This window comes from Chlamydotis macqueenii, chromosome 25, assembly GCF_036417535.1.
Source record: "Chlamydotis macqueenii isolate bChlMac1 chromosome 25, bChlMac1.mat, whole genome shotgun sequence".
Taxonomy (NCBI): domain Eukaryota; kingdom Metazoa; phylum Chordata; class Aves; order Otidiformes; family Otididae; genus Chlamydotis; species Chlamydotis macqueenii.
The window spans coordinates 6,341,339-6,360,589 of NC_141580.1; the positions used below are offsets into that span (position 1 = coordinate 6,341,339).

A 19,251-nucleotide genomic window follows, 5' to 3' on the forward strand; every position below is an offset into this window, starting at 1 on the left:
GGGAAGCACAGGTGGGGACACCTCATTCCCTGCCTTCTGCACAGTGGACACATGGCACGATTTAAATTATCATTAACAATCCTCCAGCCTCTGGTAACAGTGACCATGGCCATGGCCCCTAGACTGGGTGTTGGACGGGAGAGGAAGGTGGAGCAGCAGCTATGAGCTAGTCAAAGGGCTGTTCCTTGCTTTGCCACTCCCATCATTCTGCAAAAGCAAAGATCTTCCAGAGCCCCACACCCACCTCCTGCCATCCCAGTGGAGCTCCACTCGTAGCAAGGAACACCCTTACTCAAGAGCTCAAGGGTGCGATCCCCTCAGGGCCTCCTGCCTTCCTGGGCATCTGTGTGCAAGGCAAGGCCTGATGGTCACTGGCAGCAAAGCAACTAGGGACGACTTCTTCAGATGCAAGGGATGGTGCCCAAAAGAGGAGTCACTGCAGAGGGTCCCAACATCCCATTCCTCTGTGAACGGAGAAGGGTCTCTTTGTGCCCTTAGTCCTTTTTACCACAGAGCAACAGCCTTCTCCTTTGGCAGCCTGGGGAGTGTCCACAGAGGGAAGGACCACACAGAGACCACGCTTGAATGCAGCAGAATTTTAATAAGTCAAAAAAGTGGAAACAAAGTCATTTGGAGTGGAAGTCAGGAAGGTAGGAATCCCAAGAGTCAGGCAAGAGTCTGCAGTCATTGGCCATGGAGAAGTTCCTGCATGATATCTATCTGCCTGCCCCATAGAGGGAGAGGAGCCACATGGTCCCCACCAGGCTGGCCTTGGTGTGACAGCACTGCCAAGGGGAAACAGAAGCAACCACAGTAATCAGGAAAAAAAAGACACAAAGTGATTCAGTTCTAGTGAAAACACATCCAAAAGTTTGATCCTTTGCCAGGCATCAAGTTCTGATTTGCTCGAGGTTTCTCCCTAGGTCTTTCCCAGCATCTTTCTCAAGGGAGGTATCTTCTGCCATAGTAGCGTCTGGAAAAGCCAGAGAGGTCACAGCAGTCAGAGTTGATGGGCACTCCATCACGGCTGAGGATGCTGCCAACAGCAGCGGAGGTGGAGGAGCCCACAACGGTGTTCTGTGGGAAGGAGCTGAGGATGGGTCCGGGCAGGATCACCACCACGGGAGAGGGCTCGATGACAACGGTGGAGTCCTGGCACTGCCTGACACAGGGCTCATTGCAGCTGTTGGCCAGTGGGGTTGGGCCACAGGGTCGCAATGGCAGGCAGCGGTCGTAGCAGGACATGTCTTGAAGATGGAGGTGCAGCTGGGAGAGAATCAGGGAGGAAACAGAGCAGAAGGGTTGGTGAGGAGCAGCCTGCTTACCCTGTCACAAAGGAGTTGAGGCCACTGCTGAGTGGGGAGATGGATGCTCAGCCAAGAGACAGACTTCATCACCCTGTGAATAGCAGCCTGGCCCAGAGAGGCTCTCTGCCAGTGTATAAACCAAAGGCCCCTCAGCCACATCCCAGCCTCTCTCTAAGCAGACCTTCACCCTTGGTCAATCTGTCACGAAATGAAGATCCAAAGCCCAGCACAGGACAGAGCCAGTATCAGATGAGAGGTCTGTTGAGGAGAGCGTTCACATTTTAAGAGGAGGAGAAGGGGCTTCAGACTCACCTGGTTCCCAAGGAGAAGGAGGCAAGAGAAGCGAGTGAGAGAGCAGGACCTTGGGCTGCCTTTTATACCTGCCCTTCCTTGCCGCAGGCCCACAGGCACCCTTGGCAGAGGTAACAATTTTCTGACAAGCTCATCTTGCATGCAAAGCCTTTCAGCTAATGACATGGGCTGTGCTTTGGTTTCCAACACTGCTGCCTTCTCATTTCCACATTTGTGCCATGCCCATTCCCCAAATACAGTGTTCTTGTGAGCACTGGGATGAAAGGTCCCAGGGTTTCTAGGGCAGGAATGCAGCAGTGCTGGCAGAAGACTCAGCTCAAGGGCTGAATGGGTCTGCAGCAGCAAAGCGACATCAGGGTGGGTCCCTCTGTTGGGGCTGCTGGAAGTGCCCTTCTGAGGAAAAACCCGAGCTGTTCTCAGCTGGTTGCCATGGGCTCCTGTGGCTGAGGATGTTCCATGACCTTCTCCTTCCCTCCCTCCTCAGCTCACCCCAGTGGTCACTTGTTTCTCCTTGCCCAGGTGTATGCGTTGTGCTCCTAGGTTTTGATTGCCTAACCTGCCCAGCCTCCAGGGATCCTCAGCAGTGGTTGCTGTTTCTTGTGTTCCTATGTGCGTTCTTGTCTTTTCTCTACTTGTAAGCAGCCAGGTTTATCTGGATGCACCCGGCAGCACAAATTTGTCTATGCTGTTTTGCATCAGCCTGTGTTTGTGTGTCCTTGTGTGTCACTCATCCAGTGAGAATGTGCTGCTCATGGCACGGACACTCTCCACCGCTCTGTCCATGAGCACCACAGAGCAGCAGATACTCAGAGTCAGAAGCAGCCATTGGATTTGAGAGTATAACCCACAAACCCTACCTTGACCATGAGCAGCCTGGTCTAATGGGATCTGTTTGTGCCAAGGGTTGATCCAGCCGACCTCTGGAGGTCCCTCCTCACCTGTGTTCTGACTCAGTGACGCCCCATCTCCCCTGCCCACCCTGAACCCTGCACGCCCATGGGCACAGTTGTCCTCACAGCCCCTTGGCCACAACACAACTTGGAGGCATCTTGCTGAGAGTGCAGAGAGGCAGCTGGAGGGAGGCTCTGGAGTCTCCTCGCTGTCACCCGCAGGAAATGAGTGGGTGCTGTTTCCAGCCGCTGAGCTGGGAGGCAGCTGTGGGCAGGTGGTGGATGTCCCGGGGCAGGGCCGTGCTGCTGTGCCAGGCTGCAGCTGGCAGTGTGGGGGCTTCTTGGTGGTGGGCAGTCGTTGGTGGAGGAGGGGAGAGTGCGTTTGTGAGGAGAGCAAGCTGTGCCGGTGCAGAGGCAGGGAGCAGTGCGGGGGCGGGCGAGAGGCCGAGCTGGGCCGGCGCAGGGCTGAGCGGCGGGGCGGAGCTGGCGGCGGCGGAGAGGTTCGGTTCGGTGCGGAGGCGTGGCGGGCGGAGCAGAGAGGCGGGGCTGTCGGGGCGCAGCGAGGCTCGGGCGGCGGAGCGGCGGGATGCGGCGGTGGCGGGGCTGGGGGCTGTCGGGGCTGGCCGCGGTGCTGCTGGGTGCGCGGGGCTGGCGGCGGTGGCTGGGGGCCGGGGGCCGGGGCTGTGCCCGGGGTGTTCCCGGGGGGGCGAGCGCCAACTCTTCCCTCTCCTTCTTCCAGGTGGCCATCTGCGTGCCTCCCTGCCTCTCTGCCGTCTCTCATCCACTTCTTCCCGCTCTGTCGAGTTCCTCCTGGGTAGTCTCCCTTCATTCCCATCATTCCCATCATCTCTATCATGGCAACGTTTCCTGCATATGTGCCTGCTTTTTCATGCACTCACTCTTTTCCCTGCCCGTTCTGCAGTTCTTATTGCCCGGATTTCAGCCCTCTGCCACTGTAACACCCACTCTCCCAGGCTGTGCTTCCTCTTTTCATCCATCTCTGAATTCCTCTTTACTCATCTCTCCAGACCCCTACCAGCTTCCTACTCTCTTCTCTCTCTCCCCGTGCTTCATTCAGATCTGAAGGCACAAGTTTGCTTCCCTGCGCCTCTCCCTCATTCCTTACATGCGCTCATTGCACTCTGCATTCATCATTTATTCATGCTCTGAATTTAAACTCTATACTTCACTGGAACACACCAATTCTGTCTCCTCGTTCTGTCTTCCGACATCCATCCATCAGTCCGACTTTCATCCTACCTCTGCACACATTGATTCTCCCCAGGTTTCTCCCCTCATTCCACACAACCACACCATGATCACACTGCATCCTTGTTCCTGGGCACATCCTCCCATCACTTCTGGTTTTGCTCTTTCTCCTTGCCACTCTTCCTAATCATTTATCTGGGAAAACAGCCACGAGAGCTGGGTGATCTCTGGTGATGTTTGGCCTTTCCTTCTCCTTTCCGGCAGTGGCTGCGGGCAGAGCCCAGGTGCAGCAGGAGCCGTCGGCACAGACCACCGAGGGCTCCGCCATCGGCATCAACTGCTCACACCCCAACATACTGAACAGCGACTACATCCACTGGTACCGGCAGCTCCCGGGCCGAGGCCCCGCATTCATCGCACTCGCTCTCAGCGGATCCAAAGCGGTGTCGGAGCCGGCGGGGCGGCTGTCGGTGGCGGCAGACCGGCGGTCCAGCGGCCTGTGGCTGTCCCGGCCGGGGCGCGGGGACGCGGCGGTGTATTACTGCGCCGTGGGAGACACGGCGAGAGGAGCCGGGGCTGCGGCCGGGCACGAACCGCGCCGGGCGGGGCCGGGCGTGCGTGTCGGGGGCGGGGGCGGGGGGACAGCCCCGTGCGGGCCCGCCAGGGGGCGCTGCCGCTCCGCCCGCCGGGGCCGCCTCGCCCCGCCCGGCCCCGGGCCCCGGGACGCTTCCCCCGCCCGGGAACGGCACCGCCACCGCCACCGCCACCGCCACCGCCACCGCCACCGGCAGCGGCAGCGGCAGCAGCCGCCCTCCCGGCGGGACGCGGACAGAAATCCCCCCCGCCAGTGGCAGAGGCGGCGGGGGCGGAATGGCGAGCGGAGCGGGGGCGCTGGCCGGCGCTGCCCGGGAAGGAGCCGCTGCAGCCGCCGGCCCCGCTGGCTCCCGCCCAGGAGCAGCGCCTTTCTGCTCCGCACAGGGAGGCGGCCAGCACAGATCCTCCTGCCCACGGGCAGCCGGGCAGCGCTCGGGCCTGCCGCAGGGACCGCCCCTGCTGCTGCTCAAAGGGCCGGGGATCTCTTTGCCCCCAGTGCCATAGCCAGGCACTGTTAGAACAGAAAGACCCAGCTGATACAGTGCTGACACACGCTATTCCTTTGGAAACACAACCAGGCGTTGTTTCCTGCTGCTAACTTTGTAAGTAGCCCAGACACACAATTCCAAACGGAATCCTCCAGCTCCAGTGCCCGCTCTGGACTGCTCCTGCTGGTGTTGGAAAGGCATCCCGAAAAGCCAGCAGTTCTACCTGGGCACCAATGTGAGGAGACTCTGACTCTCACAGATGCCTTCGAGTGTATCCCACGGCTGGTGTTTGGGACATAGAACTTGTTGCCCAGGATTGCCTTTAACATCAACTTGAGAGCCTTTGGTGGTGAACTGAAGTCCAGGAGATAGGAGAGAAGCTTGAGCTGAGCACTTGTTGTAGAATCATAGATTAGTTTGGGTAAGAAGGAACCTTAAAAGGTCATCTAATCCAGCCTCCGTGGAAGGGACAGCAGGGCCATCTCCAACCAGATCAGGTTGCTCAGAGCCCTGTCCAATCTGGCCTTGAATGTTTCCTGGGATGGGGCACCTACCACCTCTCTGGGCAACCTGTTCCAGAGTTCCACCACCCTCAGTGTAAAAAGTTTTTTCCTAGTGTCTACTCTGAATATACCCTCTTCTATTTTAAAACCATTACCCCTAGTCCTATTGCAACAGAATCTACTAAAGGGTCTCTCCCTGTCTTTCCTGTAGGCCCTCTTTAGGTACTGGAAGGCCACTAGAAGGTCTTCTCCTGGAACGCTTTCTCTTCTCCAGGCCAAACAGCCCCAACTCTCTCAGCCTGTTCTCATAGGAGAGCTGCTGCAGTCTTCTGATTAGCTTCATGGCTTTACTCTGGACTCACTTCAACAAGTCCACATTCTTCTTCTGTTGGGGGCTCCAGAGCCGGATGCAGTACTCCACACAGAGTGTCATAAGAGCAGACTTAAAGGATTCAGGTTCAGACCCCAGGATTGAGCCACAAGGAGATCTCCTAAGTTTCCATGTGAGGCTGAATGTCTGAGGTGCCTGAGAGCTGTAAGGAGGCCTCAGAGCATGGGGTCCTGGGCCCAGCCAGTCCCCAGTGAGGCTTATGTGGCTGTAGGACCTGACAAAGACGTGAAAATCCATCTTCACTGTCTCCAGAGGCAGAGAGGAATGGTTCAGCTCTCTTCTCTGCCTCGGCTGGGGACTGCTGTGGCAGCTGTAGCTGTATTAGAAGGGAACTCCTGGCAGGTTTGCAGTCATTGGAGAGCAGATGGCAGCCCACCGTCCTTCTGCCATGACCTCAACTGAACAACAGGACCCTGAAGACCTTGTGGGAGCCAGGTTGTGAACATGGCCTGCTATGCCAACAACCTGCTTCCTGCAGTCCCTGCCAAAGAAGTGAGCAAAGGGCCACGGGGGAGAAGTGTCAGAGGAGCCCTGCTCCAGGCAGCAGACGTCAGAAGAGATTAAAATCAAGTAGCCCTTTTTCTTGCCTGGGTATTGTGGTTCTGTGGCCCAGGGTGGGACAAGCAGCTGGAGGTTGTGGGTAATGTGGGTGGGTGAAGGGACACAGAGGGACTGCCTGTCCAACAGAGAGCTGTGTTCCTCCGTCCTCCCCCTGCCAGTTTGCAGGAGTGTGTCTGTCCATGTGTGGCTGGTTTCTGCAGCAGATGTGCTTTCAAGAGATGTTTCTCTCCAGGTTCCTCCTCCGTGTTCAGAGGTGAAGGGAGAGAGTGTGCGAGACTTGGGCCCAGGCACTTGAGTGTGTGCCTGGTCCTATCTCCATCCCGACAGTCCCAGGGACACCATGGACAAGGGTGGGTGCAGGGCTGCCTTCCACACTTGTGTCATGCCCATTCCCCAAATACAGTGTTCTTGTGAGCACTGGGATGAAAGGTCCCAGGGTTTCTAGGGCAGGAATGCAGCAGTGCTGGCAGAAGACTCAGCTCAAGGGCTGAATGGGTCTGGAGCAGCAAAGCGACATCACGGTGGGTCCCTCTGTTGGGGCTGTTGGAAGTGCCCTACTGAGGAAAAACTGGAGGTGTCCTCAGCTGGCTGCCATGGGCTCCTGTGGCTGAGGATGTTCCATGACCTTCTCCTTCCCTCCCTCCTCAGCTCACCCCAGTGGTCACTTGTTTCTCCTTGCCCAGGTGTATGCGTTGTGCTCCTAGGTTTTGATTGCCTAACCTGCCCAGCCCCTAAGGGTCCTCAGCAGTGTCCATGGCTCCTTGTGTTCCTATGTGCATTCTTGTCTTTTCTCTACTTGTAAGTAGCCTGAGTAAAGTAGATGAACTTGGTAATACAAATTTTATCTCGAACCAGAACAAGATTCTGTGAAACGCCCAGGAGAATGGGGCAGATGTGTCTCCAGAAAGTATACAGACTAATCAGAGAAATACATGTCCATTTCCTAAAGCAATGAGCCAGTTGCTGGGGCTTCTTTAGGGGACTCAGATGAATAGCTGACCAAATGTAGCACTGAGGAAACTGGAATACACACCTCTGCAAGGAACTGGTGGCTTCTCACTCCCTGTGATGCCCTGCTGCACTTACACTGTGCTGAGGAACCTCTGCAGGGTAGAAGCTGTGGGAGGGAGGGGATGGATCTATTTGCTCCCACTGAAGCCCTTAGAAAAGCCGCTTCACTTTTTCTGGAAAGCCCACCCCAGACCTTGCTTCACTTCTTTGTTGGGGAGTGTGTCAATGAAGCAGTTCAACAAAGGAGTTACAACTGTATGAAAGGGAATCACGGGTTTCTTCAGATGCAGGGAGTTCCTGGCTGACAGCTTGACATGCAGGAACACGGTGGAGCTGTACCAGATTGTGAAGACGCTGAGATGGGCAGAGTAAATGGGAAAGTCCTTTTCCTGGCCACGGGCTGACTGGATTCCCAGCATGGAAGAGATGATGTACACGTAGGAGACCAGGGTGAACACAGCAGGCCACCAGAACAATTATGGAGACCAGGCAGGGATCTATATCACAGAGGAAATGATTGATGACATCTGGCCCACGGAACATCAGCCTGGATGTCAGAAAGGCCAGCAGTGAGATGGACAGAAAGCCTCCCAGCCAGGAGCTGAGCGCCAGCCGAGCAGAGAGGACACTGTTCATGAGGGAGCTGTATCTCAAGGGGTAGCATGCGGCTAAGTAGTGGTCAGAGGCCATAACAGACAGGAGAAAACAGTCCGTGGAGCCTCAGGAGAGAAGACAGAGCAATTGAAGATGCTGAAGGAGGTGGTCTGGCTATTCTCCAGCATGACTCCGATGCCTTTGGAAATAACTCCTGTAGTGTAACACATCTCCAGAAAGGATGGATCACAGAGGAAAATGTGCATTGGGGTATGGATGTTGCTGTTCATGCACACGAGAGCTATGATGGATACACTGCCTGTTCCTGTCAGGGAGCACTTCAGTGCAAACACCACCAGAAGGGAGACCCAGGAATGCCACGTGCCTGGGAAGCCAGGAGGGATGAATTCTTCCACATTTGACCCATTTCCAGTGTGTTCCCAAGTGCTGAGGTTCATCCGCAGCACATGCGAATTTACTGAGGGCGAATTGTGGCTCAGCAGCCCCATAGCTTTCTCTGAGAAGGGGATTGGCATTATGGGGAAGGTGAGGGGCACCAGCTGTGGTGTACCTTGACGTTAGCAAGGCTTTTGACATACCCTCACAGGCGCAGACACATGCACGTCGAGGTATGCACACTGACAGGCATGCACACGCACAAACCCGTGTGCTGTTGGTGAATTTTGATTGTCCCCCTTTGACACCAATTAAACACGTGCTTTTGCTTAGATATGAAAAAAAACAATCACCCAATGATCAATGTGTTGGACAGAGTCCTGCCACCAGAAGCACTTCTACAAGGAGCATGCAAAGATGCCTCAGGAGCCCATTCCTTACACACACTGGCACTAGCCCCAGTCCTGGCACCGGTTTCATGGGGAACCTGAGGCAGCGTTGGTACTATTCCCCAGCACCAGCTCTGCTGCCCAAAGGTGCCCACTGAGCCTTCACATTCCAGGATTGCTTCTGACGGGGAGGCCTTCTGACTTTGGCATTCCTGCTGCCAGCCACTTGAACCCCTTCTGCATTTGGGCCCTCTGGAACTGCATGGCAGCTCATTCCGTGGTCACCAATTACCCCTGCTGAGCAGTTACAATTGGAACTTCCCCTTCGCTGCACACACAAATGCACACACATGGGCGCAAATGCACACACGGGATCAGTGCAGCACAACATAGCAGAGGACAGGACCTCCTCAGGTTCCATGGATCACTAACTCCTTGATGTCCGGTGATCTTTGGGTGAGGGTGATGGCACCCTGCCAGTTGTTTAATTCGTGTGAACAAATACCAGTTCTTGAAGCTGGTGAGAGCAGCTTTTGCATCCTGCTTTCTTAGGGTGTCGATCCAGAGGGTGAGCAGAGGAGTGAGAACGATGCAAAGAAGAGCCACTGCTCTGCACTGTTGAAGGGGCTCCCATGTAGGTGAAGACACGTAGGCCATAGAAACAGGCCACAGCAGAGAAAAGGGAAGCACAGGTGGGGACACCTCATTCCCTGCCTTCTGCACAGTGGACACATGGCACGATTTAAATTATCATTAACAATCCTCCAGCCTCTGGTAACAGTGACCATGGCCATGGCCCCTAGACTGGGTGTTGGACGGGAGAGGAAGGTGGAGCAGCAGCTATGAGCTAGTCAAAGGGCTGTTCCTTGCTTTGCCACTCCCATCATTCTGCAAAAGCAAAGATCTTCCAGAGCCCCACACCCACCTCCTGCCATCCCAGTGGAGCTCCACTCGTAGCAAGGAACACCCTTACTCAAGAGCTCAAGGGTGCGATCCCCTCAGGGCCTCCTGCCTTCCTGGGCATCTGTGTGCAAGGCAAGGCCTGATGGTCACTGGCAGCAAAGCAACTAGGGACGACTTCTTCAGATGCAAGGGATGGTGCCCAAAAGAGGAGTCACTGCAGAGGGTCCCAACATCCCATTCCTCTGTGAACAGAGAAGGGTCTCTTTGTGCCCTTAGTCCTTTTTACCACAGAGCAACAGCCTTCTCCTTTGGCAGCCTGGGGAGTGTCCACAGAGGGAAGGACCACACAGAGACCACGCTTGAATGCAGCAGAATTTTAATAAGTCAAAAAAGTGGAAACAAAGTCATTTGGAGTGGAAGTCAGGAAGGTAGGAATCCCAAGAGTCAGGCAAGAGTCTGCAGTCATTGGCCATGGAGAAGTTCCTGCATGATATCTATCTGCCTGCCCCATAGAGGGAGAGGAGCCACATGGTCCCCACCAGGCTGGCCTTGGTGTGACAGCACTGCCAAGGGGAAACAGAAGCAACCACAGTAATCAGGAAAAAAAAGACACAAAGTGATTCAGTTCTAGTGAAAACACATCCAAAAGTTTGATCCTTTGCCAGGCATCAAGTTCTGATTTGCTCGAGGTTTCTCCCTAGGTCTTTCCCAGCATCTTTCTCAAGGGAGGTATCTTCTGCCATAGTAGCGTCTGGAAAAGCCAGAGAGGTCACAGCAGTCAGAGTTGATGGGCACTCCATCACGGCTGAGGATGCTGCCAACAGCAGCGGAGGTGGAGGAGCCCACAACGGTGTTCTGTGGGAAGGAGCTGAGGATGGGTCCGGGCAGGATCACCACCACGGGAGAGGGCTCGATGACAACGGTGGAGTCCTGGCACTGCCTGACACAGGGCTCATTGCAGCTGTTGGCCAGTGGGGTTGGGCCACAGGGTCGCAATGGCAGGCAGCGGTCGTAGCAGGACATGTCTTGAAGATGGAGGTGCAGCTGGGAGAGAATCAGGGAGGAAACAGAGCAGAAGGGTTGGTGAGGAGCAGCCTGCTTACCCTGTCACAAAGGAGTTGAGGCCACTGCTGAGTGGGGAGATGGATGCTCAGCCAAGAGACAGACTTCATCACCCTGTGAATAGCAGCCTGGCCCAGAGAGGCTCTCTGCCAGTGTATAAACCAAAAGGCCCCTCAGCCACATCCCAGCCTCTCTCTAAGCAGACCTTCACCCCAGGTCAATCTGTCATGACAAGAAGATCCAAAGCAGAGGACAGGACAGAGCCAGTATCAGATGAGAGGTCTATTGAGGAGAGCGTTCACTTTGGAATAAGAGGAGAAGGGGCTTCCAGACTCACCTGATTCCGAAGGAGAAGGAGGCAAGAGAAGCGAGTGAGAGAGCAGGACCTTGGGCTGCCTTTTATACCTGCCCTTCCTTGCCGCAGGCCCACAGGCACCCTTGGCAGAGGTAACAATTTTCTGACAAGCTCATCTTGCATGCAAAGCCTTTCAGCTAATGACATGGGCTGTGCTTTGGTTTCCAACACTGCTGCCTTCTCATTTCCACATTTGTGCCATGCCCATTCCCCAAATACAGTGTTCTTGTGAGCACTGGGATGAAAGGTCCCAGGGTTTCTAGGGCAGGAATGCAGCAGTGCTGGCAGAAGACTCAGCTCAAGGGCTGAATGGGTCTGCAGCAGCAAAGCGACATCAGGGTGGGTCCCTCTGTTGGGGCTGCTGGAAGTGCCCTTCCGAGGAAAAACCCGAGCTGTTCTCAGCTGGTTGCCATGGGCTCCTGTGGCTGAGGATGTTCCATGACCTTCTCCTTCCCTCCCTCCTCAGCTCACCCCAGTGGTCACTTGTTTCTCCTTGCCCAGGTGTATGCGTTGTGCTCCTAGGTTTTGATTGCCTAACCTGCACAGCCTCCAGGGATCCTCAGCAGTGGTTGCTGTTTCTTGTGTTCCTATGTGCGTTCTTGTCTTTTCTCTACTTGTAAGCAGCCAGGTTTATCTGGATGCACCCGGCAGCACAAATTTGTCTATGCTGTTTTGCATCAGCCTGTGTTTGTGTGTCCTTGTGTGTCACTCATCCAGTGAGAATGTGCTGCTCATGGCACGGACACTCTCCACCGCTCTGTCCATGAGCACCACAGAGCAGCAGATACTCAGAGTCAGAAGCAGCCATTGGATTTGAGAGTATAACCCACAAACCCTACCTTGACCATGAGCAGCCTGGTCTAATGGGATCTGTTTGTTCCAAGGGTTGATCCAGCCGACCTCTGCAGGTCCTTTCTCACTTGCGTTCTGACTCAGTGACGCCCCATCTCCCCTGCCCACCCTGAACCCTGCACGCCCATGGGCACAGTTGTCCTCACAGCCCCTTGGCCACAACACAACTTGGAGGCATCTTGCTGAGAGTGCAGAGAGGCAGCTGGAGGGAGGCTCTGGAGTCTCCTCGCTGTCACCCGCAGGAAATGAGTGGGTGCTGTTTCCAGCCGCTGAGCTGGGAGGCAGCTGTGGGCAGGTGGTGGATGTCCCGGGGCAGGGCCGTGCTGCTGTGCCAGGCTGCAGCTGGCAGTGTGGGGGCTTCTTGGTGGTGGGCAGTCGTTGGTGGAGGAGGGGAGAGTGCGTTTGTGAGGAGAGCAAGCTGTGCCGGTGCAGAGGCAGGGAGCAGTGCGGGGGCGGGCGAGAGGCCGAGCTGGGCCGGCGCAGGGCTGAGCGGCGGGGCGGAGCTGGCGGCGGCGGAGAGGTTCGGTTCGGTGCGGAGGCGTGGCGGGCGGAGCAGAGAGGCGGGGCTGTCGGGGCGCAGCGAGGCTCGGGCGGCGGAGCGGCGGGATGCGGCGGTGGCGGGGCTGGGGGCTGTCGGGGCTGGCCGCGGTGCTGCTGGGTGCGCGGGGCTGGCGGCGGTGGCTGGGGGCCGGGGGCCGGGGCTGTGCCCGGGGTGTTCCCGGGGGGGCGAGCGCCAACTCTTCCCTCTCCTTCTTCCAGGTGGCCATCTGCGTGCCTCCCTGCCTCTCTGCCGTCTCTCATCCACTTCTTCCCGCTCTGTCGAGTTCCTCCTGGGTAGTCTCCCTTCATTCCCATCATTCCCATCATCTCTATCATGGCAACGTTTCCTGCATATGTGCCTGCTTTTTCATGCACTCACTCTTTTCCCTGCCCGTTCTGCAGTTCTTATTGCCCGGATTTCAGCCCTCTGCCACTGTAACACCCACTCTCCCAGGCTGTGCTTCCTCTTTTCATCCATCTCTGAATTCCTCTTTACTCATCTCTCCAGACCCCTACCAGCTTCCTACTCTCTTCTCTCTCTCCCCGTGCTTCATTCAGATCTGAAGGCACAAGTTTGCTTCCCTGCGCCTCTCCCTCATTCCTTACATGCGCTCATTGCACTCTGCATTCATCATTTATTCATGCTCTGAATTTAAACTCTATACTTCACTGGAACACACCAATTCTGTCTCCTCGTTCTATCTTCCGACATCCATCCATCAGTCCGACTTTCATCCTACCTCTGCACACATTGATTCTCCCCAGGTTTCTCCCCTCATTCCACACAACCACACCATGATCACACTGCATCCTTGTTCCTGGGCACATCCTCCCATCACTTCTGGTTTTGCTCTTTCTCCTTGCCACTCTTCCTAATCATTTATCTGGGAAAACAGCCACGAGAGCTGGGTGATCTCTGGTGATGTTTGGCCTTTCCTTCTCCTTTCCGGCAGTGGCTGCGGGCAGAGCCCAGGTGCAGCAGGAGCCGTCGGCACAGACCACCGAGGGCTCCGCCATCGGCATCAACTGCTCACACCCCAACATACTGAACAGCGACTACATCCACTGGTACCGGCAGCTCCCGGGCCGAGGCCCCGCATTCATCGCACTCGCTCTCAGCGGATCCAAAGCGGTGTCGGAGCCGGCGGGGCGGCTGTCGGTGGCGGCAGACCGGCGGTCCAGCGGCCTGTGGCTGTCCCGGCCGGGGCGCGGGGACGCGGCGGTGTATTACTGCGCCGTGGGAGACACGGCGAGAGGAGCCGGGGCTGCGGCCGGGCACGAACCGCGCCGGGCGGGGCCGGGCGTGCGTGTCGGGGGCGGGGGCGGGGGGACAGCCCCGTGCGGGCCCGCCAGGGGGCGCTGCCGCTCCGCCCGCCGGGGCCGCCTCGCCCCGCCCGGCCCCGGGCCCCGGGACGCTTCCCCCGCCCGGGAACGGCACCGCCACCGCCACCGCCACCGGCAGCGGCAGCGGCAGCGGCAGCAGCCGCCCTCCCGGCGGGACGCGGACAGAAATCCCCCCCGCCAGTGGCAGAGGCGGCGGGGGCGGAATGGCGAGCGGAGCGGGGGCGCTGGCCGGCGCTGCCCGGGAAGGAGCCGCTGCAGCCGCCGGCCCCGCTGGCTCCCGCCCAGGAGCAGCGCCTTTCTGCTCCGCACAGGGAGGCGGCCAGCACAGATCCTCCTGCCCACGGGCAGCCGGGCAGCGCTCGGGCCTGCCGCAGGGACCGCCCCTGCTGCTGCTCAAAGGGCCGGGGATCTCTTTGCCCCCAGTGCCATAGCCAGGCACTGTTAGAACAGAAAGACCCAGCTGATACAGTGCTGACACACGCTATTCCTTTGGAAACACAACCAGGCGTTGTTTCCTGCTGCTAACTTTGTAAGTAGCCCAGACACACAATTCCAAACGGAATCCTCCAGCTCCAGTGCCCGCTCTGGACTGCTCCTGCTGGTGTTGGAAAGGCATCCCGAAAAGCCAGCAGTTCTACCTGGGCACCAATGTGAGGAGACTCTGACTCTCACAGATGCCTTCGAGTGTATCCCACGGCTGGTGTTTGGGACATAGAACTTGTTGCCCAGGATTGCCTTTAACATCAACTTGAGAGCCTTTGGTGGTGAACTGAAGTCCAGGAGATAGGAGAGAAGCTTGAGCTGAGCACTTGTTGTAGAATCATAGATTAGTTTGGGTAAGAAGGAACCTTAAAAGGTCATCTAATCCAGCCTCCGTGGAAGGAACAGCAGGGCCATCTCCAACCAGATCTGGTTGCTCAGAGCCCTGTCCAATCTGGCCTTGAATGTTTCCTGGGATGGGGCACCTACCACCTCTCTGGGCAACCTGTTCCAGAGTTCCACCACCCTCAGTGTAAAAAGTTTTTTCCTAGTGTCTACTCTGAATATACCCTCTTCTATTTTAAAACCATTACCCCTAGTCCTATTGCAACAGAATCTACTAAAGGGTCTCTCCCTGTCTTTCCTGTAGGCCCTCTTTAGGTACTGGAAGGCCACTAGAAGGTCTTCTCCTGGAACGCTTTCTCTTCTCCAGGCCAAACAGCCCCAACTCTCTCAGCCTGTTCTCATAGGAGAGCTGCTGCAGTCTTCTGATTAGCTTCATGGCTTTACTCTGGACTCACTTCAACAAGTCCACATTCTTCTTCTGTTGGGGGCTCCAGAGCCGGATGCAGTACTCCACACAGAGTGTCATAAGAGCAGACTTAAAGGATTCAGGTTCAGACCCCAGGATTGAGCCACAAGGAGATCTCCTAAGTTTCCATGTGAGGCTGAATGTCTGAGGTGCCTGAGAGCTGTAAGGAGGCCTCAGAGCATGGGGTCCTGGGCCCAGCCAGTCCCCAGTGAGGCTTATGTGGCTGTAGGACCTGACAAAGACGTGAAAATCCATCTTCACTGTCTCCAGAGGCAGAGAGGAATGGTTCAGCTCTCTTCTCTGCCTCGGCTGGGGACTGCTGTGGCAGCTGTAGCTGTATTAGAAGGGAACTCCTGGCAGGTTTGCAGTCATTGGAGAGCAGATGGCAGCCCACCGTCCTTCTGCCATGACCTCAACTGAACAACAGGACCCTGAAGACCTTGTGGGAGCCAGGTTGTGAACATGGCCTGCTATGCCAACAACCTGCTTCCTGCAGTCCCTGCCAAAGAAGTGAGCAAAGGGCCACGGGGGAGAAGTGTCAGAGGAGCCCTGCTCCAGGCAGCAGACGTCAGAAGAGATTAAAATCAAGTAGCCCTTTTTCTTGCCTGGGTATTGTGGTTCTGTGGCCCAGGGTGGGACAAGCAGCTGGAGGTTGTGGGTAATGTGGGTGGGTGAAGGGACACAGAGGGACTGCCTGTCCAACAGAGAGCTGTGTTCCTCCGTCCTCCCCCTGCCAGTTTGCAGGAGTGTGTCTGTCCATGTGTGGCTGGTTTCTGCAGCAGATGTGCTTTCAAGAGATGTTTCTCTCCAGGTTCCTCCTCCGTGTTCAGAGGTGAAGGGAGAGAGTGTGCGAGACTTGGGCCCAGGCACTTGAGTGTGTGCCTGGTCCTATCTCCATCCTGACAGTCCCAGGGACACCATGGACAAGGGTGGGTGCAGGGCTGCCTTCCACACTTGTGTCATGCCCATTCCCCAAATACAGTGTTCTTGTGAGCACTGGGATGAAAGGTCCCAGGGTTTCTAGGGCAGGAATGCAGAAGTGCTGGCAGAAGACTCAGCTCAAGGGCTGAATGGGTCTGCAGCAGCAAAGCGACATCACGGTGGGTCCCTCTGTTGGGGCTGTTGGAAGTGCCCTACTGAGGAAAAACTGGAGGTGTCCTCAGCTGGCTGCCATGGGCTCCTGTGGCTGAGGATGTTCCATGACCTTCTCCTTCCCTCCCTCCTCAGCTCACCCCAGTGGTCACTTGTTTCTCCTTGCCCAGGTGTATGCGTTGTGCTCCTAGGTTTTGATTGCCTAACCTGCCCAGCCCCTAAGGGTCCTCAGCAGTGTCCATGGCTCCTTGTGTTCCTATGTGCATTCTTGTCTTTTCTCTACTTGTAAGTAGCCTGAGTAAAGTAGATGAACTTGGTAATACAAATTTTATCTCGAACCAGAACAAGATTCTGTGAAATGCCCAGGAGAATGGGGCAGATGTGTCTCCAGAAAGTATACAGCCTAATCAGAGAAATACATGTCCATTTCCTAAAGCAATGAGCCAGTTGCTGGGACTTCTTTAGGGGATTCACGTGAATAGCTGACCAAATGTAGCACTGAGGAAACTGGAATACACACCTCTGCAAGGAACTGGTGGCTTCTCACTCCCTGTGATGCCCTGCTGCACTTACACTGTGCTGAGGAACCTCTGCAGGGTAGAAGCTGTGGGAGGGAGGGGATGGATCTATTTGCTCCCACTGAAGCCCTTAGAAAAGCCGCTTCACTTTTTCTGGAAAGCCCACCCCAGACCTTGCTTCACTTCTTTGTTGGGGAGTGTGTCAATGAAGCAGTTCAACAAAGGAGTTACAACTGTATGAAAGGGAATCACGGGTTTCTTCAGATGCAGGGAGTTCCTGGCTGACAGCTTGACATGCAGGAACACGGTGGAGCTGTACCAGATTGTGAAGACGCTGAGATGGGCAGAGTAAATGGGAAAGTCCTTTTCCTGGCCACGGGCTGACTGGATTCCCAGCATGGAAGAGATGATGTACACGTAGGAGACCAGGGTGAACACAGCAGGCCACCAGAACAATTATGGAGACCAGGCAGGGATCTATATCACAGAGGAAATGATTGATGACATCTGGCCCACGGAACATCAGCCTGGATGTCAGAAAGGCCAGCAGTGAGATGGACAGAAAGCCTCCCAGCCAGGAGCTGAGCGCCAGCCGAGCAGAGAGGACACTGTTCATGAGGGAGCTGTATCTCAAGGGGTAGCATGCGGCTAAGTAGTGGTCAGAGGCCATAACAGACAGGAGAAAACAGTCCGTGGAGCCTCAGGAGAGAAGACAGAGCAATTGAAGATGCTGAAGGAGGTGGTCTGGCTATTCTCCAGCATGACTCCGATGCCTTTGGAAATAACTCCTGTAGTGTAACACATCTCCAGAAAGGATGGATCACAGAGGAAAATGTGCATTGGGGTATGGATGTTGCTGTTCATGCACACGAGAGCTATGATGGATACACTGCCTGTTCCTGTCAGGGAGCACTTCAGTGCAAACACCACCAGAAGGGAGACCCAGGAATGCCACGTGCCTGGGAAGCCAGGAGGGATGAATTCTTCCACATTTGACCCATTTCCAGTGTGTTCCCAAGTGCTGAGGTTCATCCGCAGCACATGCGAATTTACTGAGGGCGAATTGTGGCTCAGCAGCCCCATAGCTTTCTCTGAGAAGGGGATTGGCATTATGGGGAAGGTGAGGGGCACCAGCTGTGGTGTACCTTGACGTTAGCAAGGCTTTTGACATACCCTCACAGGCGCAGACACATGCACGTCGAGGTATGCACACTGACAGGCATGCACACGCACAAACCCGTGTGCTGTTGGTGAATTTTTATTGTCCCCCTTTGACACCAATTAAACACGTGCTTTTGCTTAGATATGAAAAAAAACAATCACCCAATGATCAATGTGTTGGACAGAGTCCTGCCACCAGAAGCACTTCTACAAGGAGCATGCAAAGATGCCTCAGGAGCCCATTCCTTACACACACTGGCACTAGCTCCAGTCCTGGCACCGGTTTCATGGGGAACCTGAGGCAGCGTTGGTTCTATTCCCCAGCACCAGCTCTGCTGCCCAAAGGTGCCCACTGAGCATTCACATTCCAGGATTGCTTCTGACAGGGAGGCCTTCTGACTTTGGCATTCCTGCTGCCAGCCACTTGAACCCCTTCTGCATTTGGGCCCTCTGGAACTGCATGGCAGCTCATTCCGTGGTCACCAATTACCCCTGCTGAGCAGTTACAATTGGAACTTCCCCTTCGCTGCACACACAAATGCACGCACATGGGCGCAAATGCACACACGGGATCAGTGCAGCACAACATAGCAGAGGACAGGACCTCCTCAGGTTCCATGGATCACTAACTCCTTGATGTCCGGTGATCTTTGGGTGAGGGTGATGGCACCCTGCCAGTTGTTTAATTCGTGTGAACAAATACCAGTTCTTGAAGCTGGTGAGAGCAGCTTTTGCATCCTGCTTTCTTAGGGTGTCGATCCAGAGGGTGAGCAGAGGAGTGAGAACGATGCAAAGAAGAGCCACTGCTCTGCACTGTTGAAGGGGCTCCCATGTAGGTGAAGACACGTAGGCCATAGAAACAGGCCACAGCAGAGAAAAGGGAAGCACAGGTGGGGACACCTCATTCCCTGCCTTCTGCACAGTGGACACATGGCACGATTTAAATTATCATTAACAATCCTCCAGCCTCTGGTAACAGTGACCATGGCCATGGCCCCTAGACTGGGTGTTGGACGGGAGAGGAAGGTGGAGCAGCAGCTATGAGCTAGTCAAAGGGCTGTTCCTTGCTTTGCCACTCCCATCATTCTGCAAAAGCAAAGATCTTCCAGAGCCCCACACCCACCTCCTGCCATCCCAGTGGAGCTCCACTCGTAGCAAGGAACACCCTTACTCAAGAGCTCAAGGGTGCGATCCCCTCAGGGCCTCCTGCCTTCCTGGGCATCTGTGTGCAAGGCAAGGCCTGATGGTCACTGGCAGCAAAGCAACTAGGGACGACTTCTTCAGATGCAAGGGATGGTGCCCAAAAGAGGAGTCACTGCAGAGGGTCCCAACATCCCATTCCTCTGTGAACGGAGAAGGGTCTCTTTGTGCCCTTAGTCCTTTTTACCACAGAGCAACAGCCTTCTCCTTTGGCAGCCTGGGGAGTGTCCACAGAGGGAAGGACCACACAGAGACCACGCTTGAATGCAGCAGAATTTTAATAAGTCA

At 55.8% G+C, this 19,251-nt stretch overlaps 3 protein-coding genes, 2 pseudogenes and 1 gene segment (V, D, J or C); 2 read left to right on the top strand and 4 right to left on the bottom strand.

The window, feature by feature from the left end:
• Positions 1 to 942: 942 nt before the first annotated feature.
• Positions 943 to 1,784, bottom strand: LOC147597836 (feather beta keratin-like). Its single transcript, XM_086766473.1, has 2 exons — positions 1,620 to 1,784; positions 943 to 1,266 (listed from the first exon to the last, which is right to left on the bottom strand). Exons 1-2 carry the CDS (start codon positions 1,782 to 1,784, stop codon positions 943 to 945), a joined length of 489 nt encoding a protein of 162 aa, XP_086622599.1.
• Positions 1,785 to 3,095: 1,311 nt separating this feature from the next.
• Positions 3,096 to 6,351, top strand: LOC147597837 (T cell receptor alpha variable 3-like). The segment is given in 4 exon segments: positions 3,096 to 3,147; positions 3,983 to 4,423; positions 5,202 to 5,297; positions 6,308 to 6,351. Coding segments are annotated over 4 exon segments (633 nt in total).
• A 1,079-nt stretch (positions 6,352 to 7,430) lies between these two features.
• On the bottom strand, positions 7,431 to 8,369 carry LOC147597838 (olfactory receptor 6F1-like; annotated as a pseudogene).
• A 1,899-nt stretch (positions 8,370 to 10,268) lies between these two features.
• On the bottom strand, positions 10,269 to 11,112 carry LOC147597839 (feather beta keratin-like). Its single transcript, XM_086766474.1, has 2 exons — positions 10,948 to 11,112; positions 10,269 to 10,592 (listed from the first exon to the last, which is right to left on the bottom strand). The coding sequence occupies exons 1-2, from the start codon at positions 11,110 to 11,112 to the stop codon at positions 10,269 to 10,271; spliced, it is 489 nt and encodes a 162-aa protein (XP_086622600.1).
• Positions 11,113 to 12,423: 1,311 nt separating this feature from the next.
• On the top strand, positions 12,424 to 14,146 carry LOC147597840 (uncharacterized). The gene is made up of 2 exons (XM_086766476.1): positions 12,424 to 12,475; positions 13,311 to 14,146. The coding sequence occupies exons 1-2, from the start codon at positions 12,424 to 12,426 to the stop codon at positions 14,144 to 14,146; spliced, it is 888 nt and encodes a 295-aa protein (XP_086622602.1).
• A 2,600-nt stretch (positions 14,147 to 16,746) lies between these two features.
• LOC147597841 (olfactory receptor 6F1-like) lies at positions 16,747 to 17,634 on the bottom strand (annotated as a pseudogene).
• Between the last annotated feature and the right edge of the window lie 1,617 nt (positions 17,635 to 19,251).